General features: G+C 43.7%; 3 protein-coding genes and 1 pseudogene across 4 annotated transcripts; 1 reads left to right on the plus strand and 3 right to left on the minus strand.

Annotated features, from left to right (window-relative positions):
- Nucleotides 1-1,463: 1,463 nt before the first annotated feature.
- LOC107277014 (vegetative cell wall protein gp1) lies at nt 1,464-2,885 on the minus strand. The gene is made up of 3 exons (XM_015769595.3): nt 2,072-2,885; nt 1,862-1,946; nt 1,464-1,758 (listed from the first exon to the last, which is right to left on the minus strand). The coding sequence occupies exons 1-2, from the start codon at nt 2,832-2,834 to the stop codon at nt 1,870-1,872; spliced, it is 840 nt and encodes a 279-aa protein (XP_015625081.2). The 5' UTR covers nt 2,835-2,885; the 3' UTR covers nt 1,464-1,758; nt 1,862-1,869.
- A 9,449-nt stretch (nt 2,886-12,334) lies between these two features.
- Nucleotides 12,335-20,425, minus strand: LOC136355368 (uncharacterized; annotated as a pseudogene).
- Nucleotides 19,780-23,119, plus strand: LOC4330580 (protein kinase G11A-like). Of its 2 annotated transcripts, XM_015769704.3 has the most exons (4): nt 19,780-19,968; nt 20,145-20,244; nt 20,860-21,846; nt 22,066-23,119. In XM_015769704.3, exons 3-4 carry the CDS (start codon nt 20,957-20,959, stop codon nt 22,940-22,942), a joined length of 1,767 nt encoding a protein of 588 aa, XP_015625190.1. In that variant the 5' UTR covers nt 19,780-19,968; nt 20,145-20,244; nt 20,860-20,956; the 3' UTR covers nt 22,943-23,119. The 2 variants fall into 2 exon arrangements, with proteins under 2 accessions (XP_015625190.1, XP_015625188.1); XM_015769702.3 differs by lacking the exon at nt 20,145-20,244.
- Nucleotides 23,120-24,154: 1,035 nt separating this feature from the next.
- LOC4330581 (altered inheritance of mitochondria protein 32) lies at nt 24,155-27,879 on the minus strand. The gene is made up of 5 exons (XM_015769705.2): nt 27,474-27,879; nt 26,470-26,555; nt 26,051-26,356; nt 25,847-25,930; nt 24,155-24,909 (listed from the first exon to the last, which is right to left on the minus strand). The coding sequence occupies exons 1-5, from the start codon at nt 27,792-27,794 to the stop codon at nt 24,495-24,497; spliced, it is 1,212 nt and encodes a 403-aa protein (XP_015625191.2). The 5' UTR covers nt 27,795-27,879; the 3' UTR covers nt 24,155-24,494.
- Between the last annotated feature and the right edge of the window lie 42 nt (nt 27,880-27,921).

Genomic DNA, 27,921 nt, shown 5'->3' on the forward strand with positions numbered 1-27,921 from the left:
AAGGGCGACGTGTGGTTGTGCTCAGGGTTAGGGGCGGAAATCGTGCTGGCTCCGCTTTTTATTGAGCTTTCTTTGAAATTAATTTACCTTCATATTTAAATATAAGCTATTCCTCTGAAAAATATATAATCCTGTGGTCTTTGTGTGTAACTCTGATATTGTTTTTCTATTAAAATACAACGATAATATCTAACATAATTATACTAATCGTATGAAAAGTATTTAGAAAGAAAAATCTACCCAAATCGTTCAAAATCGAATAATTTTTATCTTATAAGAAACCAAGCCAGTTAAACGACTAATTAAACGAGTGGGTTTATCGCTGCTTCATATAGTTATATTCCTTATGTGGTGGATGCAACCATGGCTGAAGCAGCAGCTTTAAGAGATGGATTATTATTGGCACAACAAATCGGTCGTAGTCGTGTGGAATTCCAATCGGATTGCATGGAAGTCGTCACAACAATGCAAGAGGGAGGTTTTTCTGCCACGGCAGCAGTTGCGATTTATGATGAATGCTCCCAGTATTGGAAAGATTTTCTTTCTATCTCCATTAGTCATTGTATTAGAGATAGTAATGTCGTGGCTCATGAGCTAGCTAGGCAAGCTTTGATAGGCAAAAATTCTTTTGTTTGGATAGATGATCCCCCTGATTTCATTCGGCAACTTCTTCTTAACGATGTAACTATTTTCTCGAATGTAAAGCTAGCTGTGAGAATTTAAAAAAAAAACGAGTCCAAGCAGATTAGCGTTCGAATACTCGAATTGATAGGTTCATGACGTTGCGGGGGTTCAGGAAAATGAACTCCGACCAGGGATGGATCCAGAAAAGGCTCAGGGCCTGGTTAGATCCCACTCTAAAATTTTTTACTCTGTCACATTGAACGTTTGAACATATGTATAAAGTATTAAATATAGGCTAAAAAATAACTAATTGCATAGATTGCGACTAATTTACAAGACGAATCTTTTAAGCCTAATTGCTTCATGATTTTACAATGTGGTGCTACAGTAAACATTTGCTAATGACGAATTAATTAGGTTTAATAAATATGTAATTAGTTTTTTTTATTAGTGTCGAACACCCCATGCGACACCCTATATAATACTCCCTCTCTACTTTTGATAATCATATTTCTAAATCTAAAAAAAATATTTTTATAGGTATATTTCAATCCAACAATCTATCCTCTTGAAAGATTGACTACATGGACATCGAGAAATGTAAATATTAATGAATCGCTTATTTATGAGGAATGATTAGTAACATGTTTAAATGGATGATAAGTAGAATTACTAATCCTTGGTCTGTGTGGCAATATGAAATATGACTATCAAAAGTAGATGGAGGGAGTACCCGATATGACACGCTAAAACTTTACACCCCTCATCTAAACACCTCCTCTGTTCGATGCCCAGCTATAGCCCAATTATTTATTTATTTATTTATTGCGGAGAGAAATATTCAATTTTGATGGATCATTGCAGTAATAGCCATGAAACCAAGCATTAAACATGGGATCTTTAGCGGAAGATAACATTAACACGAAAATACCAAAGAACAACCTCACACAAAACCACTATTTATTATTCCATTTACGAGAACTTACATGACTGTAACTCAGTAACACTTTGATAACTAATCACATCCTTAACCTGCTACTTAGGGCAATATATTCATCCTAATAAAGTAACTCCTGATACTAACTAAGACGACCGTGGCTGTGGTGAAGCATCAGATATACCAAGGCGACACACCTGCCAAAACACAAAAATAAAAAAAGGTGTTAGATCCGGATCACTTTTTTTTTAAAAAAAAACAGATTGTTCAAAATTCAGAGAATTCCAAACATGAATTTACCTGAAGATCTATGGCGACACGGAGGGGCTAGCAGGCGCTGGAGCGGCAGGAGACCTCGGAGGCACCAATGGCGGCACCGATGGAGCTGTCAAACACAACAACAACAGATTAGATTAATCCCTTCATCAAACAGACAATGCGCATTAAAAATAAATAAACATGATTTGTGCTAGGGTTTAATGAGGTGTAATTAATCGAATTTTAACTTACAGGAGCACATGAACAGCGTCTGCAGTGGTGGCATGGCGCCGCAGGTGATCGGGAGGAGCATCATCTTCATCGGGTCGACGGGCGTGGGGAGGAAGCTGTTGAGATCGCCGTTCATGCCGTGGCAGAGGCAGATGGGCGCGGTGCTCACGAGCGACCTGAAGCCGTCGCAGCAGGTGGCCGGCGGCGTCGGCACGGCGGTGTTCGTCAGGTAGTCCGCGCACGGCATCACGGACATCAGCGGCGTCATGCACTCCTTTGGCTGCGGCTGCGCCGGCGAGCTAGGTTGCGGGAGCGGGAACGGCAGAGGGAACGGGAGACCCGACCCGGACGACGGAGGAGCGCCAGCGGCCGGCGAGCCATGCGCCGGGAGCGGGAGCGGGGACGGCATTGGGAACGGGAAACCCGACGACCCAGACGACGGCGGAGCGCCAGCGGCCGGCGAGCCAGGCGCAGGGAGCGGGAGCGGGAACGGCAACGGGAACGGGAAGCCGCCGGACCCAGCCGACGGCGGAGCGCCGCCGGCGCCGGCCGGCGAGCCAGGGATCGGGAACATCAGGAACGGGAACAGCGGGAACGGCAAGCCGGGTAGTAATCCCGGCAATGTCGTCGGCGGTCGCTGCGCTCCTCCGCTCACCGACGTTTTCTCCACGGCAATGGCCGGCTCGAACCCTTGGACCCTCGCTTCCGCGGCCGGCGCCAGCGTCGCCGCCACGACGGCGAAGGCGAAGAAGAGGGCGGCGGCGAGCTTGGACGACGGCGCCATCTCTCTCGTCGGGATCGGTGGCTTTGGGTGGAGGTGGAGAGGTGGCTGATTTGCTGTGAAGAGCTACGTGGGATCGCTCGCAATATATAGTGCATTTTCAGTTAGAGATTTGGGGTTTGAAACTTTGAATATTCATGTAATGACATTGGACTCTGGATTAATTTTCGTACGTAATTAAGCAGGTAAACATATATCCAGCGAACTCACGAGTTCAAAATATGTTTGATGCTTTTGTAAAAAAAATAAAATCTCTGCTCTCGTTTGCCTGTAGGGCTGTAAGAGATGATACAGCGTACTTGCACTTGCAAATTGCAATGCGGATATAATGTCAGGTACGTGAAATTCTTCACATTTTTCAGATAAAAGTAGCCAGATTTTAAATGTTTCCCGTTGTTTTTCATCCCTAAGAGGAGAAGACTACCATTGTTACCTTACATGCATGGTGAAGTTGGAGCTAATACTTCTGTTTGTAATAATGAGAATTCAGGACTTTACACTGAAGAATTAACTAGTCCAACTAGTATGAGGTTCTGGCTCTGGTTTTGCTCTTCCTCGAAGAGATAATACAGCCCCTAAAAAGTTCTGAATTTTCTGACGATATTGAGAGCATAGAACTCTTCAGTTTTCAGATAAATCGCAGAGTCTAGTTAGTGGAGTATGACGTTTTGTCTCTGATTTCGCTTGCGTCAAAGAGATAACATAACTCGTAATAGAAATTATGAATCTCTGATGATATTGAGAACATATAACTCTTCATTTTCAGATAAAGTAGAGAGTATTATCAATTTCTTAATTCCATAAGGTAGAAGTACGCCATTGTTGCGACACATACATGATAGTCGAGAGTTATGTAGGAGTACTAATCAGAGCTATGCTGAAGACATGACACTCTGCAGTCCTGAATAAATTCAAATTGCGTCTTGTCATAATATCCAGTTTCTTACTCCCTCCGTCCCAAAGTAAGCGCAGCCGTGGGAATCCGTGTTCAACGTTTAACCGTCCGTCTTATTTGAAAATTTTATGAGAAAATTAAAGTAAGTTAGTCACACGTAAAGTACTATTTATGTTTTATCATCTAATAACAATAAAAATATTAATCGTAGAAAAATTTCAAATAAAACGAATGGTCAAACGTGAGACATGAACAGTGCAAAACTGCACTTATTTAGGGACGAAGGTAGTAGATGGGGTCTTTGATTCTTACTAGTAATTTCTATTTTCTGGATCACAAATTCAAAACGACTAGATACGGGCCATTATTGGGCCGTCCCTGCGTAACAGGCCTAAGCTGAGCCCAATTCCACGGCCTTTTCGGGAGTTTCTTGATAGAACGGGCAGGAAGGGGCGGAGTTTTCTTCTCCGAACCCCTCCCTCTCCACGCACACCTCGCCGGAGCAGCACAGCCGCCGCATCCTTGCCATTCCCTGCTTCGGTCCAACACCATGGCACTCACGAACGACAGAGAAAAGCTATGTAGAGCGTCAACTTGGCAAAGTTCTAGGGCGAAGTAGAAAAATGCCTCTGATCTTGTTAGGGAAGATATTTTGTTCTTTTCGAAAAGAGGGTGCTGCCGTAGAATTTCATGGTCCCATTGTTTTATGCAGCTAGCACAGAGTTATGGTTTCGAGAATTGCACTCAATAATTCAGATGTGGCTAATGTTAGTTATTTCAGCACTGTCTTGGTTACATTGACAATGTGATCTGACTGACTACATGTTTTTAGCGGATACACAGTTAAAAACGTTAGCTTTGGAAGGCCATCAGAGACCCCAGGAGGGTCGGAATTCGGATCTCCGACCCGTATTTTCCTTCTCCGCTGCCATGGCAGTCCTTGCTTGCTCTCCCTTTACAGCTTTCTTTCCTCATAGTGGACTCCGGACTCCATGCCACCGCCATCGCTGCCGCCTGCCGCACGCACCAATATGCATGTGTGCTGATGTGTGCAAGGAGACCGTGATAATTGTCGGCTCATCTGATCCGTATACTCCGAATCGAACGGCCAACGGGGTTTGGAGTTTTAATCCTCGAACCCCCTCGGGCTTAGCACGACTGGAGAAAGTGTGTGATTGGTTAAAAAGAGAAAGTAGGTGAAAAATAAGGGTTGTGATTGGTTGAGAGTAGGAGGTAGAGAAATAGCTTCATTTTAGGACAAGGTGCTGTACTAGAAATACCTACATTTTATAATGGAGGAAGTAGTAGACAGACCAGGCCACATCCTCCTCTTCTTTCGGTCTTTCATACCTGCGTCAGAAAACTGAACAGTTGGCCCTGAAAGTTCAGTTAGGCCCAGGAGGTAATCCGCGAATTCTCTTCAGATTTCAGCGCCGGCGCCCGGCGGGCGTGGCGTGCACGACGAGGAGCGGCCGCGTCCATGTCTCAGCCTCGTCGACACCGCATGGGTCGGCGGCTCGGCGCCGCCGCGCGAGCGCCACGGCACGGCACGGCACGAGTCCGTAACACGACGCGATCCGCGCGCGGCCGTCCGCTGCCGTCCGCATTTTGCAGATGGAGAGGGACGTGTACGTCCGATCCACGCGCGCGCGCTAGCTTAATTTCAACAGGTCGGCGCGCGCCGCGCAACGGATCGACGCCGCGTCCCCGTCCGTCTCTCCCTTCCCATCTCCTGCTGCAGCACGCCTGCACCGCCCGCACGCCATCGTCGTCTCCGCGAAGGCGATTATCGTTGGAAACCGGGAACAGCGCAATGGTGTGTTTGTTTTTGTTGTCTATCGTCTCTCGTGGAGTCGTGGTCGTGCTATGCAGAAGGAGCATCTTTCTCCCACGCATATGACCACTAGTGGAGAAACCCTTTGTAGTCCCGGTTCGTAACCCCCCTTTAGTTCCGGTTTCCAAACCGGGAGTACCAATCCGGGACTAAAGATCGCTATCTTTAGTCCCGGGTGAAATAACCGGGAGTAAAGATCGATCTTTAGTCCCGGTTGGTAACACCAACCGGCTGAGCCATCTTTAGTCCCGGTTGGTGTTACCAACCGGGACTAAAGATAGAGCTGACCTTTTTTTTTTTGCATGCCCCTGTTGCTGCATGGTTTATATATATATATATATATATATATATATATATATATATATATATATATAAACCATGCATATATATGTTTCAATACATATATATGCATACATATATATATGTATTTATACATATATATGTTATGCAAATGCATATGTATATAGATATATATATATGAACAAAATATATTTACATTATAGAAAATGTGTACACATGCATATAGAAACATATGTAGTCATGTATTAATTACAATCCATTATATATCCTAGCTAGCTACGATTTCGACGTAGTAGTACTCGCTGCTAGCTCAGAAGCTAAGGACCGGTGAATTGTGTTTCCGTCGTAGTAGAATTCACCCTTGGGATCAAGGATTTCTTCGTTGATGAATCCCATGAGTTGTTCTTGAACCGCCGCGATAAATTCCTTGTGTGTGGTCAGGTTATCCCTCATGCGAATAAACTATATGAATGTATGAAATTGATTAGTAATTAAACAAGAAATCGCTACGTAATGAAATTTTGAATTTATTTGTACGTACATCGAGCTCTCTTGTGGTGATGATTTGGTCTGCAAGGCAGTGGCAATACTCGCACACGTAATAGCCGCACAAGTTAGTTCCCTGCTTTTGCTTTGCGCACTACAAATAAATGACAAACAACGAGAGATCTAATTAATATACACTTGTATGTATTTGAATCGGAGAAATATAAATGTAGAGCATGTGTACTCACAGGAAATTTGAACTTCCGCCTAAGTCTTTCTCTCCATTTGCCGCGGACCAAATGACGGAACCGATACCAAGCCCTACATGGAGTTTAAAGCTATGATTCGTAGTAGCAATTAACATAACAAGATTTTCTTAATTAACAAAGGAACTTATGACGGTACCTGTCTATAAGTTCGAAAACCTTGTCAAACGTAGACTCTTTTTTATCCATTGAGTCATATACGTTGACGGTGCAGGCCTCCAGGTCGATGAGTAAAAGCACCCAGTGGAATCTGCAATGTGCGTGGGATGCATTACATATGAAACACTTAGCAAGTTCGTACGGGAATGAAATTTGGTATGTAGGAAGACAGTAAAATTAAACTAACTCTGTGTTGTATGGCAACAGTATGAACGTCTTGTAATGCTGCGCCTTCAGGAGATGGACGAGATTGTCCTCTGTTTCTTGTGGATATTGGTCGAGCATTGCGACGTTTACTTTCCGAGGGTCGATGAATCCAGTATCGAAAACCCTCCGCCGTCGGGCCCTTTGAATCTCCATTCTACAACGATAAAAGGGAGTATATTATTTTCTATGGTCTACTTATATACAAGGACCTAATTAATTAAAGGAGACGTATAGTAAGAAATCTAACTGAACGATATACTTACAAAATCCAGCAACTCATAATAGAGACGTCGAGGGCGTCCAGCTGGTATAGTTCGTAGATTCCCCTGAAATTGATCCAGAGAATGTCATCTCCTTGCAAGAAGTCCGTGTCCCTGATCCTCGCTCCGATCATCTCTCTACCGGTGGCGCTCATCTCCATGTACAGCTGATGGAACTTGTACATTTGTGTGGGTAGGGACTGCAGCAGCTTTACCGAGTTCGTACATGTATTTCACTTCCGCCTTTTCGATTGGTGCGACTCCTAGCAATTGATCCGTAGTTAGACCGGTGTCAGTAATAAATTGTTCTATCGTCATTTCTTTACCGGTCACCAACGGCTCGATCTCCTGGTTTGGTTGCTCTCCAAGCTGAGGGACTGGTTTGGACTTTCCAGAAGATGCTTTCTTCAGCGTTCGCTCATAGTCCGATAGCTTGATGGCCTCCTTGACAGATGCAAACATACCCCTGAAGAAGTTCCTGACACTGGGGTCTATAGGAATCTTCTTTTCTGGACTTCGAGGCTTGAATTGTCTCTTGACTTCTGATGCAACGTAAGCGTCAAGCTCCTCTTGCGTGCAATCGTACCCCGGGTCCTTGTTCTTGGCGGCGTCAACTTTCGCCTTCTTTGTTGCCCTTATGTGGGCAAGCGGTGGAGCTGGGGGGCCCTTGACTTTGAAGGTGCCGGAAGAGGAGCTTGCGGGGGAGTAGGTGTAGGAGCACGAGGAGGAGTCGGTGCAGGATCCTGAGGAGTCGATGCTGGAGCCTGAGGTGGAGACGGTGCTGGCGGAGCATGAGGAGGAGACGGTGCAGGATCCTGAGGAGGAGATGGCGGAGCCGGAGGAGATGGTGCACGAGACGCCGCTTGTCGCCCAGGGAGGATGATGTACCGCCTGCGCCATAGAATAATGGCATGGCATGTGTCTCGTAGATGCGTCTCACCGTCTCCTCCAGGGTAATCCAGCTCGAGGTTCTCGTACGCGCCTTCGACCAACTCAACTTCGACCTTGGAGTATCCTGCTGGAATCGGCCTGCAGTGGTAAGTACCTGAAGGGTCCGTTGGGATGGCCATGCCCGACGCCACCTTCATGTTGTGAGAGATTATTTATTAGTAATCAACATATATAAGCAGCAACTAGCGGAATGGCTAAATCTTACCTTTATTGATAAGTTCTTCAAAGGAATATGCAGCTCACATGGTGTCCGCTGAGTGATGTCATCAACGGGACAGGTCGATTCGTCCTGTGTTTGCATGGCGTCCATGCTCTGTGATCCTACCTGCCCCGTTGAGGCGCAGCTGCTACGGTTTCCTGACGGGCTCACCATTGCAGGAGGAATGGTCGGCTGGGGATCATGGGACCGATGTGCGGCCATGCGTTCATCAACCTTCCTTGCCACCTCCTCTTGCATGTTGAGTTCGTAGCTCGATACCCGGAACTCTAGGTCTGCAATCTTCGCCTCGGTATCTCTCTTGCTCCTCATCCGACTCCTGTACGTGTGGATGTCCTCCTTGAAACCAATCTTCCAAGGAATCACCCCTTTCCCTCGAGTTCGTCCTGGATGCTCTGGAGTCTGCAGGGCGAGTGTCAGCTCGTCCCTATCTCTGTCTGGTCGGAACGTGCCCTGAGAGGAGGCTTCCACTGCATCTGTTAGTCGTCGCGCAGCCTCTTGTATCTGATAGCCGAAGACCAGTGAGCCATCAGCTGGGTTGAGCGTTCCACCGTGAGCATAGTACCAGAACTTCGATCGTTCCGGCCAATTGGCTGTTGCCGGTTCAATACCCCTCTCAATCAAGCTAGCCTCCATCTGCTCCCACTTCGGCATCGCGACGCTATAGCCTCCTGACCCCAAGTGGTGATGGTACTTCTTCTTGGCGGCATTTTCTTTGTTTCTTTCCATCATCGCCTTCCCTTGTTCACCTGTCTTATATGCAACGAACTCGTCCCAGTGATCCCTTAGCTTTGGGAATGTGTCGAAGTTCGGTGTCTGCCCCTTCAGTATATACTTCTGGTACAGATCTCCCTTGAAGCTCTGAAACTGTTCTGCCATTTTCTTCAGAGTCCACCTTTTCACTTTGTCCTCTGTACCCGCAGGAAGGGTGAATGTCTCGAGCATTGTGGTCCACAGCATCTCTTTCTCCGAATCTGGGACAAAGCTCTCATGATCTCCGCGTGCCCTTGTTCTTCGCCAGTACACCGTACTGACAGGCACGTTATCCCGCACAACCCAACCGCTGTGACGTACATAGTTCTTGGCGGCTTCGGCCGGGGCACTAGGACGTCCATCTTCTTCCACTTCCGTTATGATGTGCCGACCCTCAAGCTTCTTCGCTGCACCTCGTTGCCCGCGTGCCCTCTTCTGTCCAACGGAGGGTTGACTACCACTAGCCTCCTCCTCCTGGTTCCCCTCCACATCCCTTTCCACGTGCCCCTGCTGGTTCCCCTCCGCATCCCTCTCCACGTTCCCTTCCTCGTTCAAGTACTGGTTTGGATCCTCGTTCCCCTCTTCTTCATTCCAGTACTGGCTGCTTCCCTCCGCGATTGTATCGTACAATATCTGTTCCTCATCGCGGTCAGCCATCTGTTGATACAAGAAACATCTGCTAAGTCACGAGACATTTATGTTTTAACAATCTAAGTCATGTATGCTAAGTGTAAATGTCGTACATTAGAACCCTACACAACCTTACGTGCTAAGTCTAATTACAAATCGTGATATAAGCTAAGTCTAGGTGACGTATATTATACAACCCTAGCTAGTAAATAATTATATACTAAGTCTAATTACAAATAAAATAATCTTATATTAAAACTCAAATAATATTACATGCTAATACTAAAATAGTCATGTATATGCTAAGTGTTTCGTGCGTATATGCTAAGTCTAATTAAGACTACAATAGTCAATTGCTACTTGTCGCACCAATTCCGTAGTCAATAATTACATACCAAGTCTAATTACAAATAAAGTAATATTATATTAAAACTCAAATAATATTACATGCTAAGACTAAAATAGTAATGTATGCTAAGTGTTTCGTGCGTATATGCTAAGTCTAATTAAGACTACAATAGTCAATTCCTAGGAGTCGCACCAATTCCGTAGTCAATAATGTCATACTAAGTCTAATTTGCAATAAAATAATCTTATATTAAAACTCAAATAATATTAGAACACTACACAATCTTATATGATAAGTCTAATTACAGGTCTAATAATCTTAATTAATTGCATTACAAATATAACAATCATTTATATTATTACGTCACTTGCCTGCTCCAATTCCTTCTAGGGCTAGCTCTTCCACTCAGGCTTGACGGACGACTCCGACAACACGTCTTTTCTGCAAGATAAAAAAAATGTATTAGGATAAATGCAAAGTAACATATATATATATATATATATATATATATATATATACATATATATATATATATATATACATGTATATATATATACATGTATATATATATACATGTATATATATATACATGTATATATATATACATGTATATATATATACATGTATATATATACATGTATATATATATATATGTATATATATATATATATATATTGCATTTCACGTTAACGTTCGTCCTCGTTCGTTCGCTCGTTCACGTTCCCTAGCTCGTTCACGTTCGTTCGATCGTTCTCGTTCTCGTTCACGTTGTCGCGGCAACGTACGTTGACGTGTTCGTTCTCGCTCTCGTTCGTTCGATCGTTCTCGTTCTCGTTCGTTAATGGCGGTGTGGCGGCATCGGGGAGGCGGTTGGCGCGGCGGCGTGGCGACGGCGGCGGCGAAGGCGGCGGCGGCGTGGCGTTGGCATGCGGCGGCGGCGTTGCGCGGCGTCGAAGGCGGCGGCGTCGAAGGCGACGGAGAGAGATCAAGATCGGAGAGATCGAGATGCATGAAGGGAGATGCGGCGGCTCTCACCCCAGAGATGCGGCGGCAGCAGAGGAGGCGGAGGCGGCGGCGAGGACGACGAGCTCGAGACGACGGCGAGATACGGCGGCGTCGGCGCGGGGATTTGCCCTAGGCAGTGGCGGCGAAGGAGAGAGGCCGAGAGAGATCGATCGGCCGAAAACGTTTAAGTGTTGGTGAAGAAGACGAGGGCGCACCGGGAATATATATACCCCTGGATCTTTACTCCCGGTTGTTGAGAACAACCGGGAGTAAAGAAAAGATCTTTAGTCCCGGTTGTTCTCAACAACCGGGAGTAAATATCTTTTCCCGCTATTTCGAAATTCTTTTTAAACCCGGTTAGGGTTAAGAACCGGGACTAAAGATTATAGCACTGCATATGATTTTCGCTTACATATGTGTTTATAAAATAGAAGTTAATGCATTAACATTATTTAAAGTACAAAGATTGATGACAATTACTTCGAAAAATTATTTTTGTCTGTAATAAATTAAGTGGATAAATCGTAATAAGCAAATATATGACTTATAATTAATAAAAATTCCAATATATATATATTCTTAGCATATATATGAATGATATTATTATATTGGTAAAAACTCTAATTAAGATATTAATGTACATACTGCATGATTTAAAATTAATAAAAATTGTAATCATCATATGTACTTAGCGTAGGAATTATATTAAATTAAATGCTAAAAACTCTAATTAACATATGTAAATGCCACATGCATGATTTAAACCTTTTAAAAATTTGAATAGTCATATATAAGTAGCATATGAAAGATAGTAAATTAAATTGTGAAAAACTCTAATATATGAATGATAGTTTTAAAAATATATTAAATTTAATACTTTTAAAAATTCTCCAGTCAATTATAATTAGCATATGAATGATAGTAAATTAAATGTTAAAAACTCTAATTAACATATGAAATTGCCACTTGCGTGATTTAAAACTTTTAAAAATCCTCTAGTCAATTATAATTAGCATATGAATGCTAGTAAATTAAATGTTAAAAACTCTAATTAACATACATATGAAATTGCCACCTGTGTGATTTAAAACTTTTAAAAATTGTAAGTATCACATATAACTAACATATACATGATTTAAACTTGTTGAAACCTCTAATAATCGTGCGTAATTAACATATGCCATACATCAATTGATTTATATGGATAATCAATACATCCAAAATAGTTTACATCGTGTACACAATAATTACGGCATTACATCAGCGGTGACGGTTGACCGCACGTACTTTCTCCTCACTATTGTTCCCTCCTTGTGATCGCTGCGTGAGTAAGGGGTGTCTTCATTTGATAGGAGGATGCTAGGGTCAATCGTCACCGTGAAAGGGGGTTGCCCATCCAACTGATCGTAATCCTCGTCAGTCTTGTCCTCAACTCCGACGATTTTTCTTTTGCCTGGGAGAACCACTTGACGCTTAGGCTCATCAGGCCCTCTGCCCTTCTTTCCTTTGCTAGACATGTCCTTCACGAAAAAGACTTGCGTTACATCATTGGCAAGGACAAAAGGTTCGTCCGAGTATCCAACCTTGTTAAGGTCAACAGTTGTCATCCCACTGTCATCAATCATTACGCCTCCACCAGTCAACCTAACCCATTGGCACCGGAACAGAGGAACCTTGAGAGGACCATAGTCAAGTTCCCATATGTCCTCGATGGCACCGTAATACGTGGCAGTTGTTCCATCGTGTCCCATGGCATCGACACGAACAACGCTGTTTTGGTTCGTGCTCTTCATGTCTTGGGCTCTCGTGTAGAATGTGTACCCATTGATCTCATATCCCTGGAATGTCGCGATCGACCCAGACGGTCCCCTCGCCAGGAAGGCAAGTTGTTGGTTGATCGACTCGTTACCCATGAGATGTTGTCGTAGCCACGCGGGGAAAGTATCAATGTGATGCCGTGTAATCCATGCATCGGACTTACCGATGTTCTTGGCGCGAACTAGAGCCAAGTGCTCCTCGATGTAAGGAGCTACCAATGAAGAGTGTTGCAGAACAGTGAAATGGGCTTTACGGAATAAATTGTTGTCTACCGTCATTATTGCTTTCCTTCCGAGAGTTCCCTTTCCCCGTAGTCTCCCTTCATGGCGTGATTCAGGTACCCCGATTGGGCGAAGGTCTTCGATAAATTCTACGCAAAATTCGATGACCTCCTCTGTTCCATAACCCTTGGCGATGCTTGCCTCTGGACGAGCACGGTTACGAACATACTTCTTCAGAACGCCCATGTACCTCTCGAAAGGAAACATGTTGTGTAGGTACATAGGCCCGAGAATACGGATCTCTTTCACAAGGTGACAAAGCAGATGCGTCATTATATTGAAAAATGATGGTGGAAATATCAACTCAAAACTGACGAGACATTGCACCACTTCATTCTGAAGGGCTTCTAATCTATCCGGATCGATGACCTTCTGCGAAATTGCGTTCATGAATGCACATAGCTTTGTTATTGTTGCCCGGACATTGTCTGGAAGGATACCCCTTATTACAACTGGTAGCAGTTGTGTCATCAACATGTGACAGTCATGAGACTTTAGGTTTGTGAACTTCTTCTCCTTCGTGCTTATTATTCGCTTGATATTCGTGGAGTATCCAGACGGTACCTTTATGCTCTCCAAGCATTCAAACATACTTTCCTTCTCTGCCTTGCTAAGAGTGTAGCTGGCTGGACTCAAGTAATGGCTTCCTTTCTCCTTTGGTTCCGGGTGAAGGTCGCCGTGTTGTTCCATATGCTTCAGATCATTACGTGCTTCCAGTGTATCTTTCGACTTTCCGTATACACCTAGGAAGCCAAGAAGGTTTACGCAAAGGTTCTTAGTGAGGTGCATCACGTCGATTGCGTGGCGTACGTCCAAGAATTCCCAATATGGTAACTCCCAAAATATAGAGTTCTTTTTCCACATCGCCGCGTGACCATCTTCGCTCTCTATATGCTGGCTTCCAGGCCCCTTTCCGAACACTACTTTAAGATCTTTAACCATAGCTAACACTGTTTTCCCGCTGCGATGTTTAGGCTTCGTACGGTGGTCGGCCTTATGTTCGAAGTGCTTGCCTTTCTTCCGTACCGGGTGGTTTGCTGCAAGGAATCGACGATGACCCATGTATACAACCTTCCTACAGTGCTTAAGATACGTACTTTCTGTTTCATCCATACAGTGAGTGCAAGCCTTGTACCCCTTGTTGGACTGTCCGGATAGGTTGCTAAGTGCAGGCCAATCGTTGATGGTTACGAACAGCAGCGCTCGTAGGTTAAACTCCTCCTGTTTGTCCTCGTCCCACACGGGGACACCTTCCTTCTTCCACAACTGTTTAAGATCTTCGACCAGTGGTCTTAGGTACACGTCGATGTCGTTACCAGGTTGCTTGGGGCCTTGAATAATAATCGGCATCATTATGTACTTCCTCTTCATGCATAGCCAGGGGGGAGGTTGTAGATACACATCGTAACGGGCCAAGTGCTATGGCCGCTGCTCATCTCTCCAAAAGGATTCATGCCATCCGTACTCAAACCAAACCGTATGTTTCGTGCGTCCTTTCCAAATTCTTTAAATTTTCTGTCGATGTTTCGCCACTGCGAACCATCGGCGGGGTGTCTCAGCATCCCGTCCTGTTGACGCTCTTCAGCGTGCCATCGCAACATTCTAGCATTCCCCTTGTTCCTGAACAAACGCCTTAGCCGTGGTATTATAGGGAAATACCACATCACCTTAGCAGGAATTCTCTTCTTTGTTAGCTGCCCGTCAACTTCTCCTGGATCGTCCCGTCTAATCTTGTATCGTAGTGCTTTGCAAACAGGGCATGCTTCTAGGTTCTCATACTCCTCACCGCGATATAGGATACAATCGTTCGGACATGCGTGAATCTTATGAACTTCCAGTCCTAACGGGCAGACTATCTTCTTAGCCTCGTACGTTGTCTCGGGCAATTTGTTTCCCCCCGGAAGAATGTTCTTGACGAGTTTCAATAAATCGCCAAATGCCTTGTCACTAACCCCATTTTTTGCCTTCCATTGCAACAACTCCAGAGTGGTATCCAACTTTTTGTGCCCCTGCTCGCAACCTGGGTACAACGAAGTTCTGTGGTCCTCCAACATCTTGTCCAATTTATGGGCCTCCTTTTCACTTTCGCAGTCTTCCCTGGCGTCCTGCAACATCTGACCAAGATCATCCGCAACGTCGTTACCATCAGCAGCTATTTCCTCCTCGCCCGTTTGATTTCCTTCAAATCCAACATACTGAGCAAAGTCCGGAATATTGTCGTCTTCCACTTCATCTTCTTCCATTTCAACACCTTGCTCTCCGTGGGATGTCCAACAATTATAGCTTGGCATGAACCCCGACTCAAACAAGTGGAAATGAATAGTCCTGGATGCAGAATACTCCTTCTGATTCTTACACTTATTGCATGGACAACAAATAAAACCCCTTTGCCTGTTAGCTTCGGCCACTCTCAAAAAATAGTGCACGCCGTCAATAAACTCTTTGGACCGCCGGTCAGCGTACATCCATTGCCGATCCATCTACATGAGTCAAAAAAACCGCACACAAATAATTATTCTTACAATAATGACAGTCATACAATAATTATAAGATATCTTTATTCATACAAAAATCATAAAATATTACACCAAATAATTCTTAAAAACTATTTGTAAAGTTTTAAACTAATTTTAATGTGTTTTACTTCTTTTAATTTTTATTTTAGTTTGTTTTCTATTATTTAATATTAACTTTCACTAGAGTTTTCCTTCTCAACTATTTTATAAAACCTTGTTTAGCAAATGAACTAAATTTCTATATATTCTTTCTTCCCCACACACATTTTCTCTCTCATCAAATTACAACTAAATTTTGGAGACAAAAAAAGTGTGCAAAACATAGGTGCAAATGTAGTATGACAAAAAAAAACATTAGAGGATGAAGTTGCAAACCTTTTAGGCACCTCCGATTTGTATGTAATCACCAAAATAAATTCAATAGAAATTTTGGCATGACCTCCCCTCTTTTTTGAAGAAATTTTGAAGATTGCTCGGGCAGCTGGAGGAGGAAGAAGACATATATATAGGGGTGGGACTTTAGTCCCGGTTGGTAGCACCAACCGGGGCTAAAGATCACCGGGATCATTAGTCCCGGTTGGTATTACCAACCGGGACTAAAGTTAAGATCTTTAGTCCCGGTTGGTGCTACCAACCGGGACTAAAGATCCCGGGGGGGCCTGACAGGTCCTGACAGCATTCGAACCCGGGACTAAAGATCAAATATGCCCGTTACCCTTTTGAACCGGGACTAAAGATCATCTTTAGCCCCGGTTTTTATTGCATCCGGGACTATTGTGGAAATCGGCCGACCGACGAAAGATGGTTTCTCCACCAGTGGACGCATCATTGTTCTTGGGTAAACACTGATGTGTGTGTTTATTCTCTTGAACAGTCTCTCCAAGAACAATTATTGCCGGCTTCTTTATCACTACGCTATGCATGTTTGAATGTAACGTGTTAATTAAGTTTTTTTTTTCTCTTCAGCGTTACACTTTCATGTATTCCCTCACATGGATGATGGATGTATAGCAAATCTCTCTCACTGGCGCTGCAGAAACTTTGGACTTGACAAGAAGACAGTGACAGGTCTCCGTTCCAAAGGATGCTTCCTTGACAGTGCACTATACTGATCAACCATGTGCCCTGCACATGCCTCCTCTCAACGGGGCAAGGCAGGAGCAGCTTATTCAATGGGGGAGCAACTGTTGATTGAGTAATTGCAGGGGTTGAAATGTTGCGTTGTGAGGTTATGGATTCTTAAGATGCCATCAAGAACAGTACTGTACCTAGCTAATTAAGCGGCTGCATGCCTGCATCCATGTGCCAACGCACACGTACTGCGTGTGCTCCCTAGATAAAACTCTGGACTTAGTAGTTTGATCATAACTTGTCAGGTGTTATATACTTAATTATATGAACTTCAGGTCTAGTTAGCCTCGTCTTGGGGTTCGTAATCGGTATAATGAAATTTTGTTATAATTCAAGAAATATCATCAACAAGCCTCACGGTTCAAAAAATATCATTGACAAATCCAACTTCATGGAAATGCTATCATACAAACGCATTTGTCCCAAAAGTACTATCGCCGTTAGGTCTCTATTAGTAGATCCTCGTTAAGTACTGTAAAAAGACCATTTTACCCGTACGAATTGTTGAAAACTCATCAAAACATTTGCTCTTCGAGTCAACTAACAACAGTTTAGTGCAAATAACGACCTAGAAATTAGTCTAAGCTTATGAAAAGAGCAAAATTTTTAATCATCTTTTAGCAATTCGTAGGGGTAAAATGATCTTTTTATAGCACTCAACAAATGATTGCTAACGGAAACCTAACAGCGATGGTATTTATGGGATAAAGACATTTGTACAATGACATTAATTTCTAAGAAGTTAAATTTGTCGATGATATTTCTTTGGATTGGCGTTCGCAAAAAAAATGTATTTCTTTGGATTGGAAAGCTTGTCGATGGTATTTTTCTGGATTTTCCCAAATAAGTAATAATATTGTCTCCGGTATTAACCCCGAACGTCATAGCAGAAATTCCAAAAAGACTATTAAGAGGTCAGAAATCGGAATCAAACTCTGCTTGTGAGCTTGTAAATTAGCCAAGGAATAATTAAGGTGCTCCGTCGTCAGGTCATGCAATTGTGCAACGGCTGGTGGAGAGAGGAGGTAATTAACTACGTTAATACTGTAGCTGACAATTGGCCTATCGCCCTACGGTGATTAAAATTTATATGGCGTCAATAATCTCGCCTTGACCTTGATCGACGGGTTCCTGTTATCCTGTACTCCATGCTATGCTAATAGCTTGGCCAATCGTGCACATCGTACACCCGTTGGGTGCCGTTTTGGATAATTAACTAGCTGCACAGTGGCACACATGCATATGCTAATGGTCTATTTAACCACAACGTCCATAGCCGCTCGACCTTGTACTATCTGTTTGTCCCTGTCTCTGTCTCTCCTTTCGTTACTTTCTTGCAAACAATGGACATTCATATGATATATACTCTTAGAAAAAGCTTTTTTTTTCATCAACGTGCAAGTGTAGTACTCCTATGTAAACTAACAACTAACACGCATGCATGCATGATTGGCTAAGCTGGGGACATTGAGCTTGAAGCCTTGGAGAAGATGAAAGGAGAGGGAGGACAGGGAGGCAGATGGGCACACTTCATGGCGTCCCATGACCCTTTACCGGGCAAACTGTACGACGGCGACCGGCGCTAGCTGAGCTGAGCTGCGGCTGCAATGGCATGGCGTGACCACGACGTCGAACCGGCCGCCCGGCCCAGCACAGCGCGGCAGTAGCAGCAACCACACCTAAAAAATTTTGCTTGATTGATGTGGCTGCACCTGCACAAGCATGCAGGAGGCAGCTTCCGGCCGAAATTTAGAGCAGGTACATTAGCCAGCTATAAATATATTTTAATAAGATAAAAGATAAGAGAAAAGAGCAGCCGGCTATAGGCTTTAGTCAGCTGCAGCACGGACTTTAAGACGCAATATGTGCATGACAGGTGGAACCATATATTAATAGTATAATAAATAACTATTGTATAAATTAATTATTAGATCGGATATAGATAAATTGGAGCTGGTATTAACTGGATTGGAGCTGCCGTTCACCGCGCGGTTTTTTACTTGCCGCCCGGACTTCGAAGCAGATCGATCGATCATGAGCTGGTGATTGGCACAAGTACTAGTTCTTTTTTTTTCCTCTTCATTTTTTTTTTGGCGCTGATTCCGTCTCTAGAGTACTACTCCTAGAGGCAAGAAAAAGTTCTGTTGGGAGTTGCAGTAAAAATGAAGTGACTCCATCTATAAAAATAAAATAAAATAATGAAGTGACTTGAGAAAGGAGGCCGGAATGCATTTTGTCATGTCTTATTGATTATTTGGCTTTAATTTGAAGCCTTAGAAAAACAAATGAGGCAAAGAAAAATAATGTCAGGATAGGACTTAAAAATCATGATTTTAAAAAAACAAAACGATAAAAAAAGGTCTAGCAGAATTTAGATTTTGGTTACGGCTTACAATTTTTTTTTCTATCCTAGCCCAGGGTGGGAATTTGTTGGAATGTTTTTTTTTCTTAATTAATGCTGATAACAATAATTCCTAGCCCAAGGAATTTATTCATGTGAAAATAATGTACAATTAGGCCCTGGGCTGTTTCAGGAACGTGTTGAAAATAATGTACAGTTCCAGATGTTTCAACTTTCAAGTTAGATTCAAATTCCTAGCCCAAGGAATATCTAATCTAACGTGGCTACGTAGAAATTGACATCGTCAAGCTCCAAAAATGGTAAACTTGGTGATTCTGGTCGGCTAATAATTGAGACAGAGAGCAACAACATCAACAAGGCATTCTTTTGTTTTTCTTAAAAAGAAAAATCATATTCAGGGACCCAAAACTATAGACAAGATCATTGCATTTGGGATTAACAAAAGCAATAGAAAAATAAAATCAGGGAAGGTGATGAGGAGGCCAACCTTTAATACAGTCGAGCCACCAGTTTCCTGCCCTCCTCCTCGCATCCATTTCTGCAGCACATTGCTGAACCCCACCACGAACAGCTCAAGTACACAGTCACGAGAACTCGTGGAAAAACCGGGCTAAATCCAACGCCTCTCCTGAGTAGAAAACCGCTACCGCTCGGCATCTTCCTTCTTGTTTGATTCGTGAGCAGTTGGGTTCAGCCTTCCGGGCTCAGTTCAGTCTGGTGAGATTTCTCTTCTCCTGCCTTTTTCTCTTCTTCTGGTGCCCAATTCGGTTCTTCAGAGAATCCTCTGCTTTGGCCCTGTAGATCTGCCTTGGCTTGATCGTAGTAAACCTTTTCCTCTCTGTTTTTATCTTTCTTGCAAAGAATGTAAGATTTCAGTCTGCTGCATTTTGCAGAGAGACGAGAAAAGGGCTTTCCTTTTGGCGTGTTCTTGATTCTTGCTTTCCTCACCTTTCTGCGCTCACAAATGACATGTTGACATTTTACTGGAACGAGGTAGGCCGATTGATATGTGCTACCACTTTGTTTATGCAACCTCTCGGAAGGAATACATCAACAGGCACAGCTTTTGCTCAACTAGAGTGATGCTGTTTAATTTAGAAGAAAGAAAAGGCTCCATTTGCCATTTCTCTCTTTTTTTTGGTGGCCCCTTTCATGTGCTCTCATCTGATCAAACACTTGTTTATTGTGAAAGGGAACGCTAGATCTGTAGTGTGTTGCATGATTATTGGCCTTAGTGGAGGGTTAGGCAGGATTGATGGTTTTAATGCCATAGGAAGGAGCTCTCCATGGCTTTAGCTTTCGTAGTTAAGCAGACAAATTCCTGTGTGTGGCACACAATAGTGTTAAGTGTCCATTTGAGGGGAGGTTGATGGAGAAGGGTGTGGACTGTGGAGGCCATTTCTTGATGTTTAGTTTTCTTGACTGAAACCAAACCATTGATTGACTTGCCTACTTTTAAATATCTTAATCAGGTAATTAGTTTGTTGTTGGCCACTACATCTCTTTTGTTTGTTTGGTGAATCTTTACCTCCTAGTCCAATCATGGAATGATAGTTGGTTTCATGAATGCACCTTTGAATTTATCAGATTTTTTTTTCTCCTTTGCAGATGTGAATGGAAGTTTCATCACTATTCCAAGGTTGCTATTTTGATTAACTATAGCTTGTGGCAGTATTTGGCCATCTTGCCTGATAAATAACCAGTCATGGCGACAACGGCTTCAAAGATAATTCCTCAAACCCTCCCAGAAATCCCAACCACCCCAGAACCACAGCAGTATACTAAGACTGCTCCAGACATCCCCAAATCAAACAATTCTCGTTCTTCAGTACCTAAATTGCTACAAGAATCAGACCGCGGCAAGTTGAATCATAAATTGGAGCCAAAGGAACAAAAGCCAAACCACCACCTGAAAGAGTCTGTTGATGTTTCATCGGCCAAGTGTCCGACAGAAGTGAGCGAAGAAATGGTTTCAGAAGGTATTGCAAGTCAAGAAAAGAAGGTTGTGGAGTATGAGAGTGTGAATGGGAGCTCCACCTCATTTCACACATGCGAAGGGAGTGGTCCAGGAAAAGCAAGTGGAAGTGCTAGGATGACGGATCGATCCGAGACCGGTGAAAGGGGTAGTAGTAGCAGATGCAGGCCAAGCACAAGCAGTGATATCAGTGATGAGAGTTCGTGTAGCAGCATGAGCAGCACCACGAAGCCTCATAAGTCAAATGATTCACGGTGGGAGGCGATCCAGACGATCAGGGTGAGAGATGGGATCATTGGGTTGAGCCATTTCAGGCTGTTGAAGAAGCTAGGCTGTGGTGATATTGGCAGTGTATATCTCTCTGAATTGAGCGGGGCGAAAAGCTATTTCGCGATGAAGATTATGGATAAGGCTTCATTAGCAAGCCGCAAGAAGTTGCTTCGAGCTCAAACTGAGAAAGAAATTCTGCAATGCCTGGATCACCCCTTTCTTCCTACATTGTACACTCACTTCGAGACTGACAAGTTCTCATGCCTGGTGATGGAGTTCTGCCCAGGAGGAGACCTGCATACCCTTAGGCAGAGGCAGCCGGGCAAATATTTTCCAGAGCAAGCTGTCAAGTATGTCTTTTCACCATTTCTTTCAAAAATCTGTTTATCTCCATTTTACCTTCTGCATGTACTTCACCACCTAACAGAAATGGTGATTTTCTTAAAATTTGTTCATGTGAAATCAGTAGTGACAAATGGCAAGTCTAGCTTACTATAATTTATGACCTTTTGCCTTCTACTGTCTTAGGAGCCTTACTAATAAAATGCTGCATTGCTGTCATATTACAGATTCTATGTAGCAGAAATCCTCTTGGCATTAGAGTACCTGCACATGCTCGGCATCATATACCGTGATCTCAAGCCAGAAAACGTCCTCGTTCGGGAGGATGGGCACATCATGCTATCTGACTTTGACCTCTCACTCCGTTGCGCGGTGAGTCCAACACTAATAAAATCATCCAACCCGGACGCTGAAGCACTCAGGAAGAACAGCCAAGGTTACTGTGTCCAGCCAGCATGCGTCGAGCCATCCTGCGTGATTCAGCCATCATGTGCAGCCCCTACAACCTGCTTTGGCCCTCGATTCTTCTCCAAATCCAAGAAAGATCGCAAACCGAAGCCTGAAATTGCGACCCAGATCAGCCCTTGGCCGGAGCTCATAGCGGAGCCCAGCGATGCTCGTTCAATGTCATTTGTTGGAACACATGAGTACTTGGCCCCAGAGATCATCAAAGGCGAGGGCCATGGTAGCGCTGTCGATTGGTGGACCTTCGGGATATTCTTGTATGAACTTCTGTTTGGAAAGACACCATTCAAGGGCTCTGGCAACAGGGCAACACTGTTCAATGTCATTGGTCAGCCATTGCGCTTCCCGGAGTACCCAATTGTCAGCTTCTCAGCAAGAGATTTGATAAGAGGTCTACTTGTGAAGGAGCCCCAGCATCGGTTAGCTTACAAACGCGGCGCCACAGAGATAAAGCAGCATCCGTTCTTCGAAGGCGTAAACTGGGCGTTGATCCGATGTGCAAGCCCACCGGAGGTACCAAAGCCTGTCGAGATTGAGAGGCCACCAAAGTTGCCCCCATCCACATCTGGAACTACTGATGTGTCCAGTGGTGCGCCTCAGAAGGGTTCTGATGGCTACTTAGAGTTTGATTTTTTCTGATGAACATATGGATTTCGATATATATCGATTGTGCGATGAGATGTAGTTTTCTTTAGGTGTAGTGTTTCTGGCAGATGATAAGTGTTGTAGACTGTCCACTGCAACCTGTTTCTGTTATTTCCTGCATAATCTATATTCTTTTACAGCTTGTGTTTCCACAAGTTCTGATTCTGTTAATCTTCTGGCCAAGCAGTATGCCAAAGTTGCATGTGATCCATTATTATCCCAGTTCAGTCCAATTCAGGGGGTTCATGATGCCATGTGATTGCTAACCAGGCCAGTGGCCATTCTACTGTAACTATTTGATGCCTTGATGGCCACATGCCAGAATTACAACGGCTTGCACTATATGTAACCAAAACATTTAAGCTGAGGATCACACTTCAACACAAATGGAAAGTTAAATCGTGGGCACACCATATCTCTGAATGTTTGCCACCATCATTTAAGAATGGCTGGCAGTTCAGCACATGTATCTGCGACTGCAATATCTGCAGCAGCAATTGCTTGCCGCCTCCATTTCTGCTTACACACATCCTAGCTTGGACGGACCACAGATACCAATCGATCACGTATCCATTTCACTATTTCAGCAAACGATGTACTGCATTGGGCATGTGCTCTCTCATCTCTACCTGTGCAGACGTGCAGTCTAGTTTTCTGTTGTCCACAGCTATTTGCTGTACAGAGGAGATTTCTGAGATCGGAACGGTGATGCTTTATAGTATGAGCCTGTGATAAATAATGTACTGTATTTTTTTCTTCACTGCTTCTTCACCAGCTTAGATTTGTCCTAATATTTTTTTCTTACTTTTATGGACCTAATATTTCTCCGATCCCAATCCCCTTATTTAGCACAGTATCTTGCCAGTAAAATCAAGCGCTGTAGAGGCGTACCAGGAAGAAGCAGCAGTGAAGTAGTTGCATCGGGCGTGCTGGTGAGTGGTGACGAAGCGGTTATGTTTGGACCTGAAACGCTGTGTTGCCGGAGCGTCAGTCTCCACTCCACTCTCCAGACGCCGCAGCCACCTCCGGTGCCTTTCTGCGAGAACAAAGGGGGCTAAGAACAGAATTGCCATGTAGAGAATACTTGAGATCCTCTTAATATTGTGATCAGAGCCACCACGGGGTCCACGGCAAATTGAAAATGAAATATTTATTACCATATAAATGGAGTGCTCAAAACATTCAACAACAGGAGCAGCAACCAGCGACAAAAATACAAGCTGACCATTTTCTGAATAGCATGCATCCACATGCTGAAGAACACCTCCAGTTCAAAATAAAGATAACATCGTCATGTCGAACAGCAGGGTCACTGCCTTGCGAAGGTAAACAAATAGGCAAGGCGTGGGAAAACTTGGAGATTAAGCAGAGTTTCACATGAGGACGACATTACCCAAAACAACTTTGGTCACTTTCTTCAGATTAGCTACTTTAAAGTTCTAATCTTGCATTACTATGCACACGTAGTATATTATTCTCACAGCAGACTGTTTTACAGCAGTAGACTGTCCTTAGTGCACAAAACCTAGCCCTGTTCTGAGGATTCTCAATTGAGGTTCTTGTAGATCCTGAAAGCGACGAACACCGATGCAGCAGCTGCAACAATACCAAGAGCAGCATAGGTGTCAGCCGTTTCCCATGTCTCAAACCAGGTTGGCATGGAACACATCTTCATGTGCCTCTTCTTGCTGCCAGCAGCACACTCTTTGTCAGCCCCCTTCTCGGAGCTCTTCTGGTTCTGCTCAGCTGTGATGCTCTTATCCTCCTTTGGCAGATCACTCTGGCAGCAGGTAAAGCCTCCATTGCCCTGGCAGCAACCACCTGCAGCGACAGGGTTGCAAGCAGAACCGTTGGTAGTTTCTTCAGGGGATTCATGGGCACCATCCTCGGTCACACCATTTGTCACGTGTTTAGACTCCAGGGCTTTCCTCTGCTCTTCTTCAGACAAACCCATCTGACCCCTGCAAAATAGGATGATACATATAAGAACCACAAAGAGAAGGATCACTTGAACATACTTGACATATTGGGTTTTGCATAATATATGGAAAGCAAGATTACAAGTTTTTGTTAATGATTAGAATGAGAATTGTGATTCTTTGAGGCGGAAAAGAATAACCACATAAAAGTTATTTCCTTATTTCAGAGGTTGCCACAATTAAATCTACAGGGAGATTTGTAAATGCAACAAATATAGCAAAATATCCTTATCCTTGCGTATATTTATAGACAAGATGTGAGCCGACAAACACATAATATAGGCACCGATGCTTCAACCATACTCATTTGAGAAAAAAAAACTCACATCAACAAGGGGGTAATTTGAACAAACTAGAAGGCAGAATAAACAATAATTTGGCGATGGAATCAAACAAAAATAAGCATTCCTGAATGAATAACAATTCAGCTGGATGAAGTCAAAGTCAACTCTACATCAGAGTTCATCTCCACACATGCTTGTAGCACATGGTTTTGGCCTACTTTATTATAATGCTCAAGAAAATTTCAAATGGAGACTTCTGATACGGTATCGTATCTCCCTTAAATAATAAAATAATAATAATTTTGAAGATTGTGAGGGGCACTTGAAGTTAACCATTTTTTTATATAAGATAAAAAAATAAATGCTGCAAGACGTACAACCAAAGTATCAAACTAGAACAACAAAGCAGATTTTGTACAGTGTTTAGACTATTAGTCATAGATGCTGACATGCTGTGATGTGCGTTTGCATAAGCATATCATGTGACATGCATGCTGATAACAACAGCAAGAGAAAGATGTAAATTGAAATGTTGACAGTCCTAAATGGCACCACACAGCACAAGATACAAATGATTGGTAGAACTAATATCAACCTTGTTGACATCAGCCTGTGATTTAAGTACAAGAGGGTACCTCCATAGATGGTCCACGATCTCTCCTTGTCCAATATGTTTATGTAGCAAGACAGGCACATCATCAGGAGAAACATAACCATACCTACAAATGCAATTTAGGTAAGCAAGCACTGAGTTATAGTGCATATAATTAAAATGAGGAGCTACATTAGAGCATTAAGTTCAATGGTGCATACAAATTTAATTACACTTTCGTTCTTACCAATGACCAGTCACTTCTCCCTTGGCATCTGCACTGAAAACAATGACATTTCCTGCATACTTATGGCCTCCCACATGTGAGCATGCACTGACTGACACCTGATCAGCAAGGCCTTGTACACCTATCTCTTCCTTGAACCTCTTAATCAAAGCAGGTCCACAGACACCACACCTCTTATCCCTGCTTGCATGGCAGCAAACAAAAACATAGGAACCTTTTATAGCCTCAGGAGATCCAGGAAGCCATTCAGTATCTTTCACAAGCACTTCTTGAACAAAGTTGTCAACATCAAAGTGGGTCAGCCCTCTGCAAACATTACATGACAAATTGAATAGAGATAATCAACTGGCTTATTTATCAGAATATCTAACACAAGAAGAAAGATTGTATGTTTATTTTGTTTGGGGATTAGAACTTACCTGTATCTGATCATATCTGGAAAGATCAACACGTCTCCATTGGATGACTCAGTGCCATCTTCTCCTTCACAAATGGTCAATTTGGTCTGAGGAATGAATACACCACTCATTAGCAAGAAAAATACCAATTAGAAATACTTCCAATCCTAGAATTTTCTTCATAACTAATGAGAATGAAGCTAGCATAAGGCCAGGTAATAAGCAACTGTAGGTTGGTTGATAATACTGAGTAATGCCATACCCCCAATTCTAACAAACAATAAATACTGCCTCCTCTATAACCTGGCAACACAGGGGCGAATACTCTCTTAGGACAAAACAACAGCCAAAAGCATTTTGCTGCACTTTCGGTAACTCTGTAACTGCAATACTATATGATACCACTGAATCACCGTTTATTTTAGTAAGCACAGCCACAATATACACAAACAGAATAAGTAAAATCCTGAAAATGTCCAAACTCCCAAAACACAATTCACATGTCCAACTGAAATAGCCCTAACCTTAAAGGAGAATACCGATAACCACATCGTTAACCAAAACACAATAATAGAAATGGTAACAAGTGACACGAGGACCATATAGCATAAACTGACATGAAACATCAGCTTATGAACAGCACTGCACCTTGGATCACTGCAACGTCAACAAGCTCTACTTCTCAATTTACAATCACAGGCAGGTAACAATTAAACCATCTGGCAAAACACCCATCAAATCGACCAATTTGTTAGCAAGGGCTAAAACCTCGTACACGAAATATCACCTCATCATATGCTGCCACCTGACAAGCAAAATCACACTACTCCACATGATAGTTCAAGCTAATCGAACTCTATTGGCGAGCACAATCCTAGGGTTGGGCCAAAACCACCAAGCAGTTCCCACTACACACCGATCTAAGTAAAAAAAAACACCTACCACAATCAAGAATACGACATGAAAGCACCGAATCAGCTTATCTCAGCCCCCAAAAAAGGGGGAGGGGGTGAAGAAACACTCACTTTCTTCTTCAAGTCCGACTTGTGGGTCTTGATGGCGGCGGCGAGGAGGCGGGGGAGGCGGTCAGACTCCGCGGCCTCGACGTGGGACGGCCACACCTCGGGCCCCTTGTAGCAGAGGAAGACGTGGCGCTCGTGGAACTGCACCGTGCCGGCCAGCTTCTCCGTCCCGAGCTCCGCGCGCTGGAACCCGAACTCCGCGTCCGCATCGGCCGCCACGGCGAGGGCGGTCGCGTCCGGCGCGTCACCGGGCGCCGCCGCCGCCGCCAGGAGGGCGTCGCCGGCGGCGGCCGCGGTGGGGGAGGATCTGGAAGGGTCGGCCATGTGGCTACGGCGACGTGCGTGCTGCGAAGGGAGGAAGAGCAGTTGAAATGGAAATCGCTTCGGGAGCTTGGGGAAAATGGCGAGCATTCTTTTTTTTTTCTCTCGGGGTTTTTATTGCTCGAGATGT

This window comes from Oryza sativa, chromosome 2 (genome assembly GCF_034140825.1).
Source record: "Oryza sativa Japonica Group chromosome 2, ASM3414082v1".
Lineage (NCBI taxonomy): Eukaryota > Viridiplantae > Streptophyta > Magnoliopsida > Poales > Poaceae > Oryza > Oryza sativa.

Excerpts from the sequence above, each read along its gene's own strand:
- LOC4330580 (XM_015769704.3), top strand. The coding sequence starts at position 20,957 with ATGGCGACAACGGCTTCAAAGATAATTCCTCAAACCCTCCCAGAAATC. Across the intron at positions 21,847-22,065 it reads TTTCCAGAGCAAGCTGTCAA|ATTCTATGTAGCAGAAATCC; the intron begins GTATGTCTTTTC and ends GTCATATTACAG.
- LOC4330581 (XM_015769705.2), bottom strand. The coding sequence starts at position 27,794 with ATGGCCGACCCTTCCAGATCCTCCCCCACCGCGGCCGCCGCCGGCGAC. Across the intron at positions 25,931-26,050 it reads GGAGAAGTGACTGGTCATTG|GTATGGTTATGTTTCTCCTG; the intron begins GTAAGAACGAAA and ends TTGCATTTGTAG. Across the intron at positions 24,910-25,846 it reads ATCGTGGACCATCTATGGAG|GGGTCAGATGGGTTTGTCTG; the intron begins GTACCCTCTTGT and ends CCTATTTTGCAG.
- LOC107277014 (XM_015769595.3), bottom strand. The coding sequence starts at position 2,834 with ATGGCGCCGTCGTCCAAGCTCGCCGCCGCCCTCTTCTTCGCCTTCGCC. Across the intron at positions 1,947-2,071 it reads GACGCTGTTCATGTGCTCCT|CTCCATCGGTGCCGCCATTG; the intron begins GTAAGTTAAAAT and ends TGTGTTTGACAG.